Source organism: Amia ocellicauda, chromosome 15 (genome assembly GCF_036373705.1).
Source record: "Amia ocellicauda isolate fAmiCal2 chromosome 15, fAmiCal2.hap1, whole genome shotgun sequence".
Classification (NCBI taxonomy): Eukaryota; Metazoa; Chordata; class Actinopteri; order Amiiformes; family Amiidae; genus Amia; species Amia ocellicauda.
In genome coordinates, this window is record NC_089864.1 from 25,472,660 (window position 1) to 25,486,884 (window position 14,225).

General features: G+C 37.6%; 1 protein-coding gene across 2 annotated transcripts in view; it reads right to left on the reverse strand.

Moving 5' to 3' along the window:
- Positions 1-1,604: 1,604 nt before the first annotated feature.
- LOC136771894 (solute carrier family 45 member 3) overlaps positions 1,605-14,225 on the reverse strand; it is a 37,594-nt gene continuing 24,973 nt past the window's right edge. For both annotated transcript variants that reach the window (XM_066724453.1, XM_066724452.1), the window contains 3 exons: positions 11,934-12,764; positions 9,320-9,585; positions 1,605-8,849 (listed from right to left, as the gene is read on the reverse strand). In XM_066724453.1, coding sequence (XP_066580550.1) covers positions 8,385-8,849; positions 9,320-9,585; positions 11,934-12,764 — 1,562 coding nt within the window. In that variant the 3' untranslated portion in view covers positions 1,605-8,384. The remainder of the gene's footprint in view (positions 8,850-9,319; positions 9,586-11,933; positions 12,765-14,225) is intronic.

Below are 14,225 nucleotides of genomic sequence, written 5' to 3' on the forward strand. Positions count from 1 at the left end.
GTGACTTTAAAGGGGAAACATATTCAAATCAGCCTAGTTATAAATTATTTATGCAAATAAATACAATTGTGCTGCGTAATTCCTTTGTATCAGGAGCCGAAATTTGGTTTTTAGATTTCAATTCTTACACTGACGCACACGTTGGCAAAAATGTATGAAGTATTAAGATGTTTGGTTTGAATACAAATACTATTCGAATTAATTAAGAAACGTATTCATTGGTGAGAGTGCGTCTGTATCATTTTACGCACTTTACTTTTTTAATATTTTTAAATCCGTCATATTAGACGAATAATTGCGCGAATAATTTCAGATTAGGCTAATCATAATTCAAACAATAATTCAATAAAATATTATCAAGAAATGTAACGTGGCCAGATATATTAGCAGTATTCAGTTGTGTGCGTTCCTTCTTAAAAATTAAAAAAATTAAATAAATAAATGTTAAAACATTCACATCAATGTTTATGGTAAATTATCATCTGGAATTTTAAATTAAAACACATTTAAAAGTAGTATGCGTTTTAAACCCTTAAAAAAGGAAGACATGTTCAAAATGTTACACGATTTTTAATTAAACAATACAACAGTGCTTTTTGTGATGTTATTTGTGAGTGTATAATGCATTTTTAATAATTGAACGTTACCTGAATATTAAGGTTTTCCATGTTTTCTGACCAATCGTTGTCACATGTCAAATTAAGGAAAAGGGCACACAGACAAGATGTTTAGGGAATCGGATATTGGATTGTGTACAGGCATGGTGACAACCCTTACAGGTTTGATGTTTAATGAGCATCTTAAACTACAACGTAATCCTGGTATAACCTGCAAATATGATCTTATGTATCCATGTGAAATGGGAGTTTGCCAATTGATTCCTTGGTGGGCACATTCAACATTTAACGCTTTGAGTTCTACATTTTTTCCAGTTAGCGTGAATGTCCACGCTTTTAGTAGCTGTGACTCTGTTCAGTTTATCCGACTAGCATGGATCAGGTTTTTTATATATATGTTGACTGGGGGCATACAAGGAAAAAAGAAAATGTGTTTCATGTGTTACCAAAGGACATAAAGCAGTAGATATGACAGTGCAACAGTGGTCTACATCAGTACTGAGGAGTGGTGTATTGCAACTGATTTCGATCAGTGACAATTCATTGCCATATTACACAGGGAATGCCACTGTTTTGCAGCATTGAACACAAGTGCGCATGCCAGCACAATTTCTAAAACAGATTCAATCTCTCGTGGTTCTCCAGATTTCTTGCCAAAAAACATACAACATATAATGTAAGGTTTCGATCTGTTAATTAGACTACATCACACTTTAACAGGGGAATTAATTAGGCTGAATGATTAGTGCTTTAACCACAACCATCAACTGCTATATCATCTGTAGAAAAACAACTAAACAATATATAACTTTATTTGAATTAAGGTTAATGTCATTAAATGCATTTAAGTTGTAAAATCCCTTGGTTTACAACCAACAAAAAGCACCAAATTATTAAAAAAAAACGTTTTGCTAATTTGTTCTAAAAGGCAAGTAACACAAATTATGTCTTCTCACAAAAAAAGAAAAGGACTTACAGTGGCTCATGTTTTAGATTTCAGTATATTTATTGCAGTATAAAAAAAGGTATGGAAAATGCATAAGAGTATACACAACCAACAAGAAAATATAAACAGACTTGTGTATCACATTACTTGTGCTTTAAAATGTATTTACACAGTTTCCTGTGTTGTACAGAAAATGGAAATACTAAGGATAACAGGAGAAATACTAACACATTAGAAGCATATCCACTTGAGGAAAAACAAACCAACAAACTGTGCATACTTTACAAGGTTTATATAACCTGTAGGCCAAACACAAAAAGATCCCTGATTTTCACTGCCTCCCCTACTGGCACAAATAAATAAACCACAATTTCAGCTGTCTGGTGTAATAAAAAAATTATAATAAAAAAAAATATATATACTTTGATAAGACACAAAGATTTAGAAAACAATGTTGGTAGTGTAGAATTATATAAATGCACAGAAGTAGAAGTGTGGGAACAAATCAAGGAGAAAATAAATTGTGGTTAAAAACAACAACAACAAAAAAACAGTAGAATATACACTTCACTTGTGCTCCACAATATAATTGTACTGCTTTATGACCAGTTGCTTAGAACAACTTAAAGGTTTAAGGGAGTTTAAGGGTGTTGCACAAAAAACATTAAAATAATAGTCGATACAATACTTATTCATTAGAGCAGGTGTTTAATCCAACCATCATCTGCAGTCATATGATGGAAAATACTATATTGCATTTCTGCACAATGATATAGATACAATGTGAAAGCTCTTGCTCAGTGGATCTAGTTGTATTAAGGCTCTCTCTTATCAGGAGCAGGCTTGTGTTCATAACTTTATGTCATGCTATTGAAAGTGTATTAAAACAGGTTCCATGAATGTGCAATATTGATATTCCTGTCTTTCCCAACCTCCAAAATGAATGCTTAGTTTCCAGTGTGTTAATCGCTGTTGCGAGATTGAAAGGACTTCCCTGGTATTTGCTTTCATCTGTGAAAAAATGCATTGCACATTGATGCAAGGGCTTCTTACTTTGTTGATTGTGTCTTGTGCCATTCTCAGTTGACACAGATTCAATCCCTGCTGTGTGCTGCTCTCGATTTCCTGACCCAAAACCAGTGTAGCATATCTTTTGTTCATACTCTTTCTTTAAATTTTAACTTTAAACTGGCCTGCACTGTGAAATAATTCAACGGCAAAGACTTACACATTTGCTCTTTAGAGAAGTTTTTAAATTTTAAATTGAAATTAAAAGAAGAGCTTTTTTTTTTTTTTTTCCTCAGTCTAGAGTTTTAGTTTTTAAAGCAGATCTTTAACAAATACATTATCACCGTCATATTCTGAAGTCTGATACAGGGGGAACCATCTCCCACATTCCCTGAACAATTCTGAAAGACAAGTCTGTGCATTATTTTAAAGAAAATGTGGTACTGTTAGAAGATATCCAAAATATACATTTTAAGGTTCTGATTTAACTCAGAAAGTTTGACAAAATCTAATAAAATGTGGATTTATTTTCTTTACTTCTATGGCCAGTGACTTGTCTTTTACTGTTTCTTGCCAGCCTCATGTTACCATTAATCAAAGGTATACAAATCATGAGGCTAGGTAAGTAAACTGCAGAAATGTAAAATATAATCCTGCTTTTGGTAGAAAATCTACAACATGTTTAGGCTCACACTGAAAGATAACTGGGTGATAAATTAGAATAATCTTACATTGGGGTTCCCGGTGACTGATGTTACATGTAAATCAACAACTGAAGGAGACATCAATAAAATGGAAAATGAACTAATTTCCCCCCTTCATCTTCATTAAAAAGATACAGCTTTGTATCATTGTGTTTAGTATTAAATATAGAAAGCTTTCTTTTTGAGTATGGATTTATTTGTTTAAAGCAATCCCAACCCAAAGTTAGCAATGGATTTCCACCCGCATAGGGGATACTTGTTCAGGGGTTGTTTGTAATGCTCGGTTTTCTGAAATAAATTGTGGTTAATGCCCAATAAATTGCAGGGGCTGTTGCAGTCACAGTAGCTCATTCAGTGAAATCACAGGGACAGCGTGAGAAGAGGATGGAAGGGTATTCAAATACATTGTAGTTTTTAAATGTGTTGCACACCAAGTTTACATCTATTTAAAAAGAAAAAAAGTATTTCCACAGAAACTTTATACCCTTTATAGCTGTGTATATAAAAAAACTTAGCAAAGTCGTTTTTCAATATGTGCTTATAATTAGAATAATAAATAAATATGTATTTACAAAAATATGTTGAAAAGTGTTCAGGCACTTATTGAAATCAACGTATTCCATTTGTTTACCCTCATGTCTGATAAATGAAACAAAAATAGTACAACTTTTATAACTGGGAATTTACACTGTCTGAGATGAAAGACAACATCTGGCAATATTATAAATGATCTAAAAATATAGTTATAAAACATAGCTGAGATGAAAAACCTGTAAGTTGCCTGGTAAAAAAAAAAAAGTTCTATGTACATACATGAACTGAAAGGTCAAGTGTTGTCAGACAAGTGGTACATCATTATGCTTGAATGTCATGGACAAGTGCACAGCTTCCAAATCACTTAGTACTTGACAACTTGTTTTCAAATGCCACATATAAGTTAGGACCCTTTGACAGAAAAATACAACAACAAACAAAAAGAAAATTAATTCTGTTATTTGTGCTCTGTGAGTATCAGATTAGAATGTGTGTTTCTTTAATAAATAAGAATGACTCCTACATAACACTTAAATGAAGTAAAAATTCCAGTGTGCCTTAAAACTGAGGAGAAAATAAACGTTCGGCCATGACTTTGCTACGACTGATGCCTTAACTACTTCATCTAATGGATTAGAAATAATGTTAACGCTTACAAAATGCAAAGGTAATTTAGATGCTAATTATTGACACTGCCACTTTGGGCACAGATGTAAAAGTGTAACTACAATGGGGCTTTTGTTACTGAGCAGGAATGAACCGAACTGAACATTAGAACAGGCTATTTCACTCCACAGAAGTTTCAGGACAAGTCTATTTTCCATGAATGAACATGTAGGGTTTATCTTGAGGGGATTAAGGAGTCATGTCTGAGCTGCACTTTCTTAGTTTCTCTTATTTCATGCTCATCTTCTTAGTTAGCAAGAAGCTGTATGTTTCCTGTGATTGTTTGTCAATCTAATGAAAAGATGAATCGCGCATGTAAAGCGATTGACAGCTGTTTGCTAAAACATTAGTTTCCATTATATCCTGTGCCTTCCTAGCAATGGACTTTGGTAATTCAAAGCAAGTAATTAATTCAATTATGCAACTTAATTTAGGGCAGCTTTTGAACAGTGCCAATTCTCATAAATAAAACGGTAATAACCATGCAAAATTCTTTCCTAACTGGGAAGGATTTTGTAGGTCACATGGTAAACAACCTCAAAAGGAAATGTAATACTTTATTCTGCACAGGTCACGAATTTTCCTTGGGAGGGTACAACTATTATGAGGAACAAAAATGACACTAAATAATACAAAATTACTCACTTAATTAAATACTCCTTTAAATAACTAATTAACCTGTGAAAAATATACTACTGTTGCATACGCTTTTAAAATACACAGATGTTTCTTTAACTGTAAATATCCACTATGGTATTTTTTGTTTGTTTGTTTGTTTATTGTTGTTTCATGACACTGTATTTTCCTGAGATCTTGCTTCACATCCTGAGCTAATCATTTCTCTTACACCTTTTTTCTCTCACATGCCATTGTGAAGAGGCTTATAGGGCAACTTCAGCTCAGGCTAGTACACAGCTTGTATACAGAAATGGCTTTAGAGAAAACATATACAGTGCTACAAGATATTTGTCAGAAAATATCACTGATTGTATAACAAATGTTTGTGGAGTTAAGCGAACCCATATATACCCAAGTGGCTTATCAATAATGTTGAGGTGTTTTTTAGTTTTTTTAAATCTCCCAAGTTTGAAAATACAATGTTCCTTATCATTAGTAGCACAACTTTTATTAAACAAGCTAAATTTCAAATACAAACAAGTGTTGATAGTGCTTCGCAAAGATTACATTTCAATTCTGAAATGTAAACACACTTAACCGGTTGATTTCATATTTTCAGTAATCATACCATAGGTTTGAATTCTCTAATGATCACTGTATATAGCAGCAGTGGGGAAATGTATACACTGAACAAAATATAAATGCAACAATTTCAAAGATTTGACCGTTCATATAAATAAATCAGTCCATTTAAATAAATCAATTAGACTCTAATCTGACTGCAGGAATGTCCACCAGAGCTCCAGTCATGTCAACACCCTGGTGAGGATGATGAGCCGCAGATGAGCTTCTCTGAGACGCTTTCTGAGAGTTTGTGCAGCAATACTTCTGTTGTGCAAACCCACAGTTTCATCAATTGTTGGGGCAGCTGGTCTCAGATGATCCCACAGGTGAAGAAGCCAGATGTGGAGTCGTGGGCTGGAGTGGTACACGTGGTCTGTGGTTGTGAAGGTGTTTGGATGTACTGCTAAATTCTCTAAAACGATTGTGCAGTCAGCACACCAATCACTCGCTCCCTCAAAACTTGAGACATCTGTGTTGTGTGACAGAACTGCACAAGTGGCCTTTTATTGTCCCCAGCACAAGGTGCACCTGTGTAATGATCATGCTGTTTAATCGTCTTCTTGATATGCCACCTGTCAGCTGGATGGATTAGCTTGGCAAAGGAGAAATGCTCACTAACAGGGATGTAAACAAATTTGTTCACAACATTTGAGATATAAGCTTTTTGTTCGTATAAAAAAAAAAAAAATGGAATTCTGGGAAAAATGGGACCAACACTTTTCATGTTGCCTTTATATATTTGTTGAGTATATACATTTCCCCACTGTTGGCATTTTCAATAATATTTTTCTTAAAGACCCTCCAAACTCGAATTACCAACTGTTAAATCAACTTTTCTCAAGGCTTCGACTTTTTGTTACAATGCAAGTGATGATACATGTACTGAAAAATGGCTACCTGCTTTTTTCCCCCCGCATACAGCAAGTCCACAGTGCAAACAGTAGAGCTACAGCATAGTCAGCAGGAATAATGTAAACCAATCAGCCATAACATTATGACCACCTGCCTAATATTGTGTAGGTCCACCTTTTGCTGCCAAAACAGCCCTGACCCGTCGACGCATGGACTCCACTAGACCTCTGAAGGTGTGCTGTGCTACGTTAGCAGCAGATCCTTTAAATCCTGTAAGTTGCGAGGTGGGGCCTCCATGGATCGGACTTGTTTGTCCAGCACATCCCACAGATGCTCGATTGGATTGAGATCTGGGGAATTTGGAGGCCAAGTCAACACCTTGAACTCGTGATTCATCAGACCAGGCCACCTTCTTCCATTGCTCCGTGGTCCAGTTCTGATGCTCACGTACCCATTGTAGGCGCTTTCGGCACTGGACAGGGGTCAGCATGGGCACCCTGACTGGTCTGCGGCTACGCAGCCCCATACGCAACAAACTGCGATGCACTGTGTGTTCTGACACCTTTCTATCAGAACCAGCATTAACTTTTTCAGCAGTTTGAGCTACAGTAGCTCATCTGTTGGATCGGACCACACGGGCCAGCCTTTGCTCCCCACGTGCATCAATGAGCCTTGGCCGCCCATGACTCTGTCGCCGGTTCACCGCTTTGCCTTCCTTGGACCACTTTTGATAGGTACTGACCACTGCAGACCGGGAACTCCCCACAAGAGCTGCAGTTTTAGAGATGCTGTGACCCAGTCGTCTAGCCATCACAATTTGGCCCTTGTCAAAGTCGCTCAGATCCTTACACTTGCCCATTTTTCCTGCTTCTAACACATCAACTTTGAGGACAAAATGTTCACTTGCTGCCTAATATATCCCACCCACTGGCAGGTGCCATGATAAGAGATTATCAGTGTTATTCACTTCACCTGTCAGTAGTCATAATGTTATGGCTGATCGGTGTAGCTTTCACTGATAACACCCTGGACTCAGAGATGTCAGATTGGCCATAGGGATTGCTGGATTATGGGAGAACCAGAAAATGCTGTCTTGATACCACAGAAAACCCTTTATACTGTTATGAACAGTAATCATTTATCTTCTCCCAATGCCAACTGCAACCAAGCAATTATGGCACCAATAGTCTCTACCTCATTCAAACAGGTTGCATAAGAACTTCCCATAGGGATATAGATAGATTTACATATAAGATATTTATATATAAAAATATATATATAGAACTGTCCCCTACATCAACCCCTAGAATGAAATTGTACAACTATATAAAAAACTTGTTTTTCCCTCTAAAAATACGCATATAAATTTTAATCCAAGGGTCAAGGTGTGCTTGTTCTTACTTGGAAAAGAAAAAACAAACAGACTGTTGGAAATCAAGGGCAATGTAATGGGAAACAATCCCAATCCAAATCACAGAGAGCAGTTCAAAATAAAGTATTTAAAGTTGGTTCTGTGTATCAGGATAAATCTTGTCAATTCATTTGAGCTCTCAGTGGATTGAATGAAGTTTAGTTGGTTAAGAACAGGGGGAGGGGGGAGGTATTCTGTACGGACAGTGCCTGAAAAACACAAGCACGCATGAACACGCACACCTACACAAGCAAGCCACATCAAGCAAACACCATCACCCTTGTAGCTAAACAAAAAACTGGAAATGGCCACGTTTTCTCAAACAACACTGGACCTTTCCAAGTTTCACTATGCTAACCAAGGAAGTGTCTGTTCCTGTGCCCAATTGACTGGTTCCCTCCACCTCACAACCTCAGGTCCTTTTGGTCAAACACTATGTGATTGGCTAAATAAATCGCAATGAAGCCAAAGATGGTGGAGGAGGCAATGTAGGCGGTCACAGACTCCGTAAACTGGACAATCATGCCCATGAAGAGAGAAGGAAAGACCTGAGAGAGTAAGAAGGTGCTGTCCAAAATGGCAAAGTCCAGCCCCACGCCGCGCTTCCCAAAATCCCCCTCTTTGCCACCCTCCAAGCCACTGCCAGAGGTGCTGTCCTGCCCAGGCATTGCCTCTGTGGGGAAGCTGGGCCCCTGGGCCACACCGTTCTGTGCAGTGTAAAAGCCAGCGACCTCCGGATTGAAGTAAAGATGCCCATTTTGTTTGTGGTTCATGGTGGACTCTTCATCCGGCGTGAGGTACACAGACTCCCGTGTGATTGTAATCCCATTCTTGTGCATGTTTTTGGCTTTTGTTTTTGGCATATAAACCTAAACGAAAAACAGTAAACTTAAGTGGATTCAAATATTGTTTGGTGTTACAGAATGACACAGTGTACCTGAAATGTAAAGCCAAATATGTTTTATATACAGCTCTGGAAAAAATAAAGAGAGCACTCCAAGTTCAAAAATCAATGTTAAGTGGTCTCTTTTCCAGAGCTGTATATATAAAATTATAATACAAGATTAAAAGACATGGAAGATCCTTTAATATCTGTACAGTTTATAAGGAGAGAAATCAGTGATTTTCAGTTTGAACTGGAGGTAAAACTGCTTGTTTTAAGAATTTCAGGCATCTGGATAGAAGCCAATATTTGCACGTGCGTGAAGATGGAGTTGAAATAAGAAAAGCACAAACAAGCAACCATATGTATATGAATACCATTTTGACTTTTCTTTCTCTGTTGCACAATTTCTACAAAATCCTGCAAAGAAAGAGACAGAAGGCTTTTGGTACTTACCTCCTTTTCCTTGTGGTAGTGGCAGGTCAGTGTGTAAGGTAAAGTCTGTAGTGTGGCGTAGGCGAATCCTGTTAGTGCAGACATCATGGTCACCAACACAATGCTTTTTGAAAGGCAGATCACTAGTGCAGACAAGGTGAAGCTGATCATACTGGTCAAATACACTCTGCGAGAGCCAAACACTCTCACCAGTTTACTCATTACTAGTGAGAAAAAGGTTGAGGTAGCGCATTGCAAAAAAAGTCCGAGGCTCCCCATACGAATACCTAGGGGAAAGGGAACCAAGCATTAGACAACAAAGATACCAAAATGTTTCTAATTTTTTAAATGCAAGTTTGACATTTTCCAGTTTTTCAAATATATCCTAGAGATGAACAAAGCGGGTCATTATTCCTAAATCTAAATCTAAAAGTGCACAGGAACACTGCCAAAACATATTTTTCTATTCAGGAGAATGTAGAGGAGGCAACCCATTAAACTCTGATCCCAAAAGTTCTTGGCGAAATGTGAAGGGAGTCAGTCATAACCCAATTTACTTTCTTGTTACTCTTGATGTAACAGACAACTCCTCACATCCTTCTGCAAGGCCCAACACTACCTTATCACATGCACTCAGTTTTGTTTTTCCACGTTTACCATTGTACAGGAGATCTAGACCCTGACAGACGTTCACAACAATGCTAAGGCGAACAAAGGCTCGAGGATTTAGAATCAAATGACACTACGAGCAGGATATTGTTGAATCCTGATTTGACTAGGCCTACATATTAAATGTGCTGAAAAAAGTTCTCTACCTGGTTATTGCAATGGCAACATACAAATCATTCATCAAAAGCTTTGTGCATGACACACCATTGGGTACGGGTTGGGTCGTGGGTATGCATTACATTGTTATTTGTCTATGTCTTGGGGGCAAAACAAATAAATAATTTAAAAATAATTAGTTGCCTGCGTTTTCTGCGACTTGTTTTTTTTAGTGGCTGCTGTGCCCTAGATGTCCCTGCACACCTACTCATTTATAGTAATTGAATTAGCAATTAAGAAATCAACAAATTGCTTTGACTAATTAGAAAATAAAAAATACAAGTAGTATAAATGCTAACTGAATAAATCGATGCATTAAAAGAAACAGAGACTTAAAAAGGAATTCCAAAACATCGCAATACAAAAGTATTTCATTGAGCTAATTCAGGCAACAATATATACCTGATATTCTGTATTTTGAACAACTTGTAATTTATCTTTAGACCACACTTGGAAATGAACAACTGACTGAGAATTATCACCAGAAAACACCTACAGAAAACAAAAGCCTGAGATTGACAGCTATTAAATGACCTCCTTTAGTAAAAACATAATGGAAAGAAAGTTATGAATGCACAATATATTTTTTTCATTTGACATTTGTTTGTGCTAATATATTCCTCTAGGTGAAACCCCAAACAATTTATATAGCAGCTTAAGTGAAAAAGGAATTTGCTAAGTCTTTGTCATGGCATAATGATAAGTCATACTAAAGACAGACAATCAGTTTAAATGGTTGCATAAAACACTCTTTCCTTAGACTGGTTTTACGCATCAATCATGCAATGCATTCTGGGAATTTTAAACGCTTGAAAAAAAGTGAACGCTTCTCTAAAACAGCAACAATACCAGTTCAGAGTAACTGAAAATCTGTCCTAGTTTTGGAATATAATGCATATTTCATAAACTTACTCAAATGCACTCAAACACAAATAAAAATAAATGAACAGCATCAAGCCACTGTGTGTGCAGTCTGTAAAAGACATACAGAAATGATGAAAGAATATGATAAATAAATATTCAAGAGGAAATATTTGCTGTAATCTCAGTCTTAGTCAGTCTTTTTTTATGCAACGGTCTAACTTTAACATTAGACTAGTCTAGGACTAATTGTCAAATTAAGACCAGTCTAATGGTTTAGACTAGTATAAAAAATAGTTTTATCCAACCGGCTCCTGGTAAAGATGTCTGACAGTGTACCTGCAGATACAAAAGAGTAGAATGTATTCCATTCCATTGAATAGCTCTGAACTGAAAGTAATATTTGCCAATACAGTTAATCTTCACTATGTGAATTACTAAGTGACACAGGGTTGTCAAATCATGGATCTTTCTCTGATTATGTCAGCTACATGATCAAGTCACAAAACGTCATTCTTTCACTTGTAATGCCCACTTCATAGCCTTACCAGCAATATCTGGGGAAATCATTTCCTGAAAATAGATAAGCTGGTTGCAAATATTAAAAATATCTGTACATTGCCGATGCAGAAAATGACGTTTGAAAGAACACCTGGCAAGCAATCCAACACGAAGTCTGTATTTTATCTACAAAATTGCCACCTGAACCATGGATAACATGATAGAGCACTTGGTATTCTGCTGTAGAATATCATTCCAATTACATCCTTTTTTATTTCATGTGAAATTAAATGCATATTTTGCCTCACACTGTAGTGTTAAAGGACCTATAGAACTTGTTTACAGATGGATAAAGTTTAAAATTAGTTTCCATTAAAGCTGAATTTAACAAATAATATTGAAAAGGATGATTTAGTAATAAAGGGAGGCAGGGGTCTTGGACACTTACCTTCATCATAGCGCAGCCGTGATGCGGTTCCCGGGGCGGCACTGGGGACCCCTTCATAGAGGCCTTCCCCCACAAAGTCTGTGTAGAAGAGCATGAAAGACATCACCGCCATCCAACTGCACAGCTGGGCCACACACAGCTGCCTCATCACCCAGGGAACATGACAGTAGCTGCGGTAGATGGCGGGAGTCATGGACCAGCAAGTCCTCAGCAGGCACATCAGAGGCCCCGACTTGAAGAACCTCAGCTTGCACTTGAGTAGGTAGCAGCAGGAGCGGGACACGCAGCGGGTGCCTTCCACAGGCTTTGGTTCCAGCACGGGGCAACCCGGCGAGCAGGCCGGCTCCTCTGAGACTTTCATGGTGACAAGGACACTTACAACAAAGATGAGGATGAGCAGGGAGAACAGGCACTCTTCCTGGCCGCCGAGGTAGACTGAAAGGTAGCTCTCACTCCAGTCAAGGGCTGGCAGCAGATACCCGATGCAGCCACCCAGGCTGACCATGAAGGAGAACATGGCGAAGGCCTGGCCACACGCCTCCTCCTCCCGGTACAGGTCTGAGAGCAGGGCCTCCAGGGGGGTGAAGCATACCTGGCCGCAGAAGTCCAGCAACCCCACCCCGAGGATCAGGAAGGCCACCTGCAGGGCCTGTCCACCAAAGCTAAAGTAAGACGCGAAGACATCAGCGTGAGGGATGATGAAGAGAGCCAACAGCACTCCTGTGGACAGGAGCCAGATGAAGGGCCGTCGGCGGCCATAGCTGCTTGTGCATTGGTCGCTTGCTGAGCCAATCAGAGGTATGAACAGCAGCCCCAAGACAGGACCAATGCCTGTGGAGAGGGCAACAAGAATTGTTAGCCATATTGCAAGTACAGTATACAGCGCAGATTAAGTGGTGTGGTAGTGGATTTAAATCTTTTGGCCAGTTTTTATGTTCAACATTTCAAATTATATAACAAGTACTATTCAATAATCATTCCTAGAATTGGTCACACTTCACAATAACTGATGTATCAATAACACATGAATACCTTATACAATTTAACTGAGTTCTGCTGTTAATCACATGGATAATATGGTTAGAGTCAGGGTAAGGGATAGTGTTAAAGGCTAGGTTTGGGGTTAGGGGTTAGGATTTAAATCTGAAATTAAATTTGAAATCTAAAATTTTAAATCTAGGTTTGGGGTTAGGATTTATACATGTGATCAATATGAGCATTAGTTGGAAGTGCATAAGGCATGTTCCTGTGGAATATGTTCCTGTGGAATTCATACATTAATTCAATATGAATTGACGGCCATTAATGTAAAGTGTAAACCATTTAAGTTCAATGTGCATATGGGATCTATTGATCTTCTGAAAAATGTGCAGTATAGGAGTGCTTTTCGTTTATTTGTCAAAGATCAAGCTGTTATTTGTTTTGTTTTTGTATGCCCAGCGAACCAAGTGTAGCCATTTTAAAAGACACAGATATGAAGATAAGTAATGAAGAAAAAATAAGCAATCAGGAGTACCAAAATTATGTGTAATATATGTGTTATAAGGGACAGGTTTAGAACACAATTGTTGCTTAATTGTTTCCTACAGAAAAGTTTAATTAATTAATCAGGTATCTCCATAGGCACACTGCAGTACAGGCATACAAACCTGCTAGAGAACTGAAAGCCTATTGCGCACAATGGTTGAAAGGCATCACAGGACTGTGAGCTGAAGAGGTCAAAGACTTATGTGAAGCTGGGAGTAAACAATATATGGAAAAGCCTCAAATCAATAAAATAACTGCAGATTCAAAAACAGCACGTGGTTTAACAGTCAGATACAGAACGATGCCACTTCAACAGGAGTACAGACATAAACCAAACAATAAAATGCACAACTGCAATAAAGGAGACATAAATAATTACTTAATTTAACAAAGAAGAAAAATATACAGACTGGGAATCTGATCACTGCTCAAGAAAACCAGCAGGCACTCTAGTATATATGCTGCCACTGTTCACTTCATAGAATAATATCCTTGTGCAATTAATTGAAATACATTAGGAGACAGGATCTTTAACTGGTTTAGATTAGACAAGATAAGATGAATGGCTTTTGATGTGCACTGTTTTAATTTGCATTCCTCTGTGAACTTGAAACAAAGACACATTTTTTCATCTATCACTCCCCCCTCCCTCTGCTCATATCAGACAGTCTTTATTGGTGAACTTCAAGTGTCTAAAATAAGATTTCCAAAGTTGTTTTCTACTAACAGCAATATGAAAGGTCAATCTGGTATTCATCCTGGATC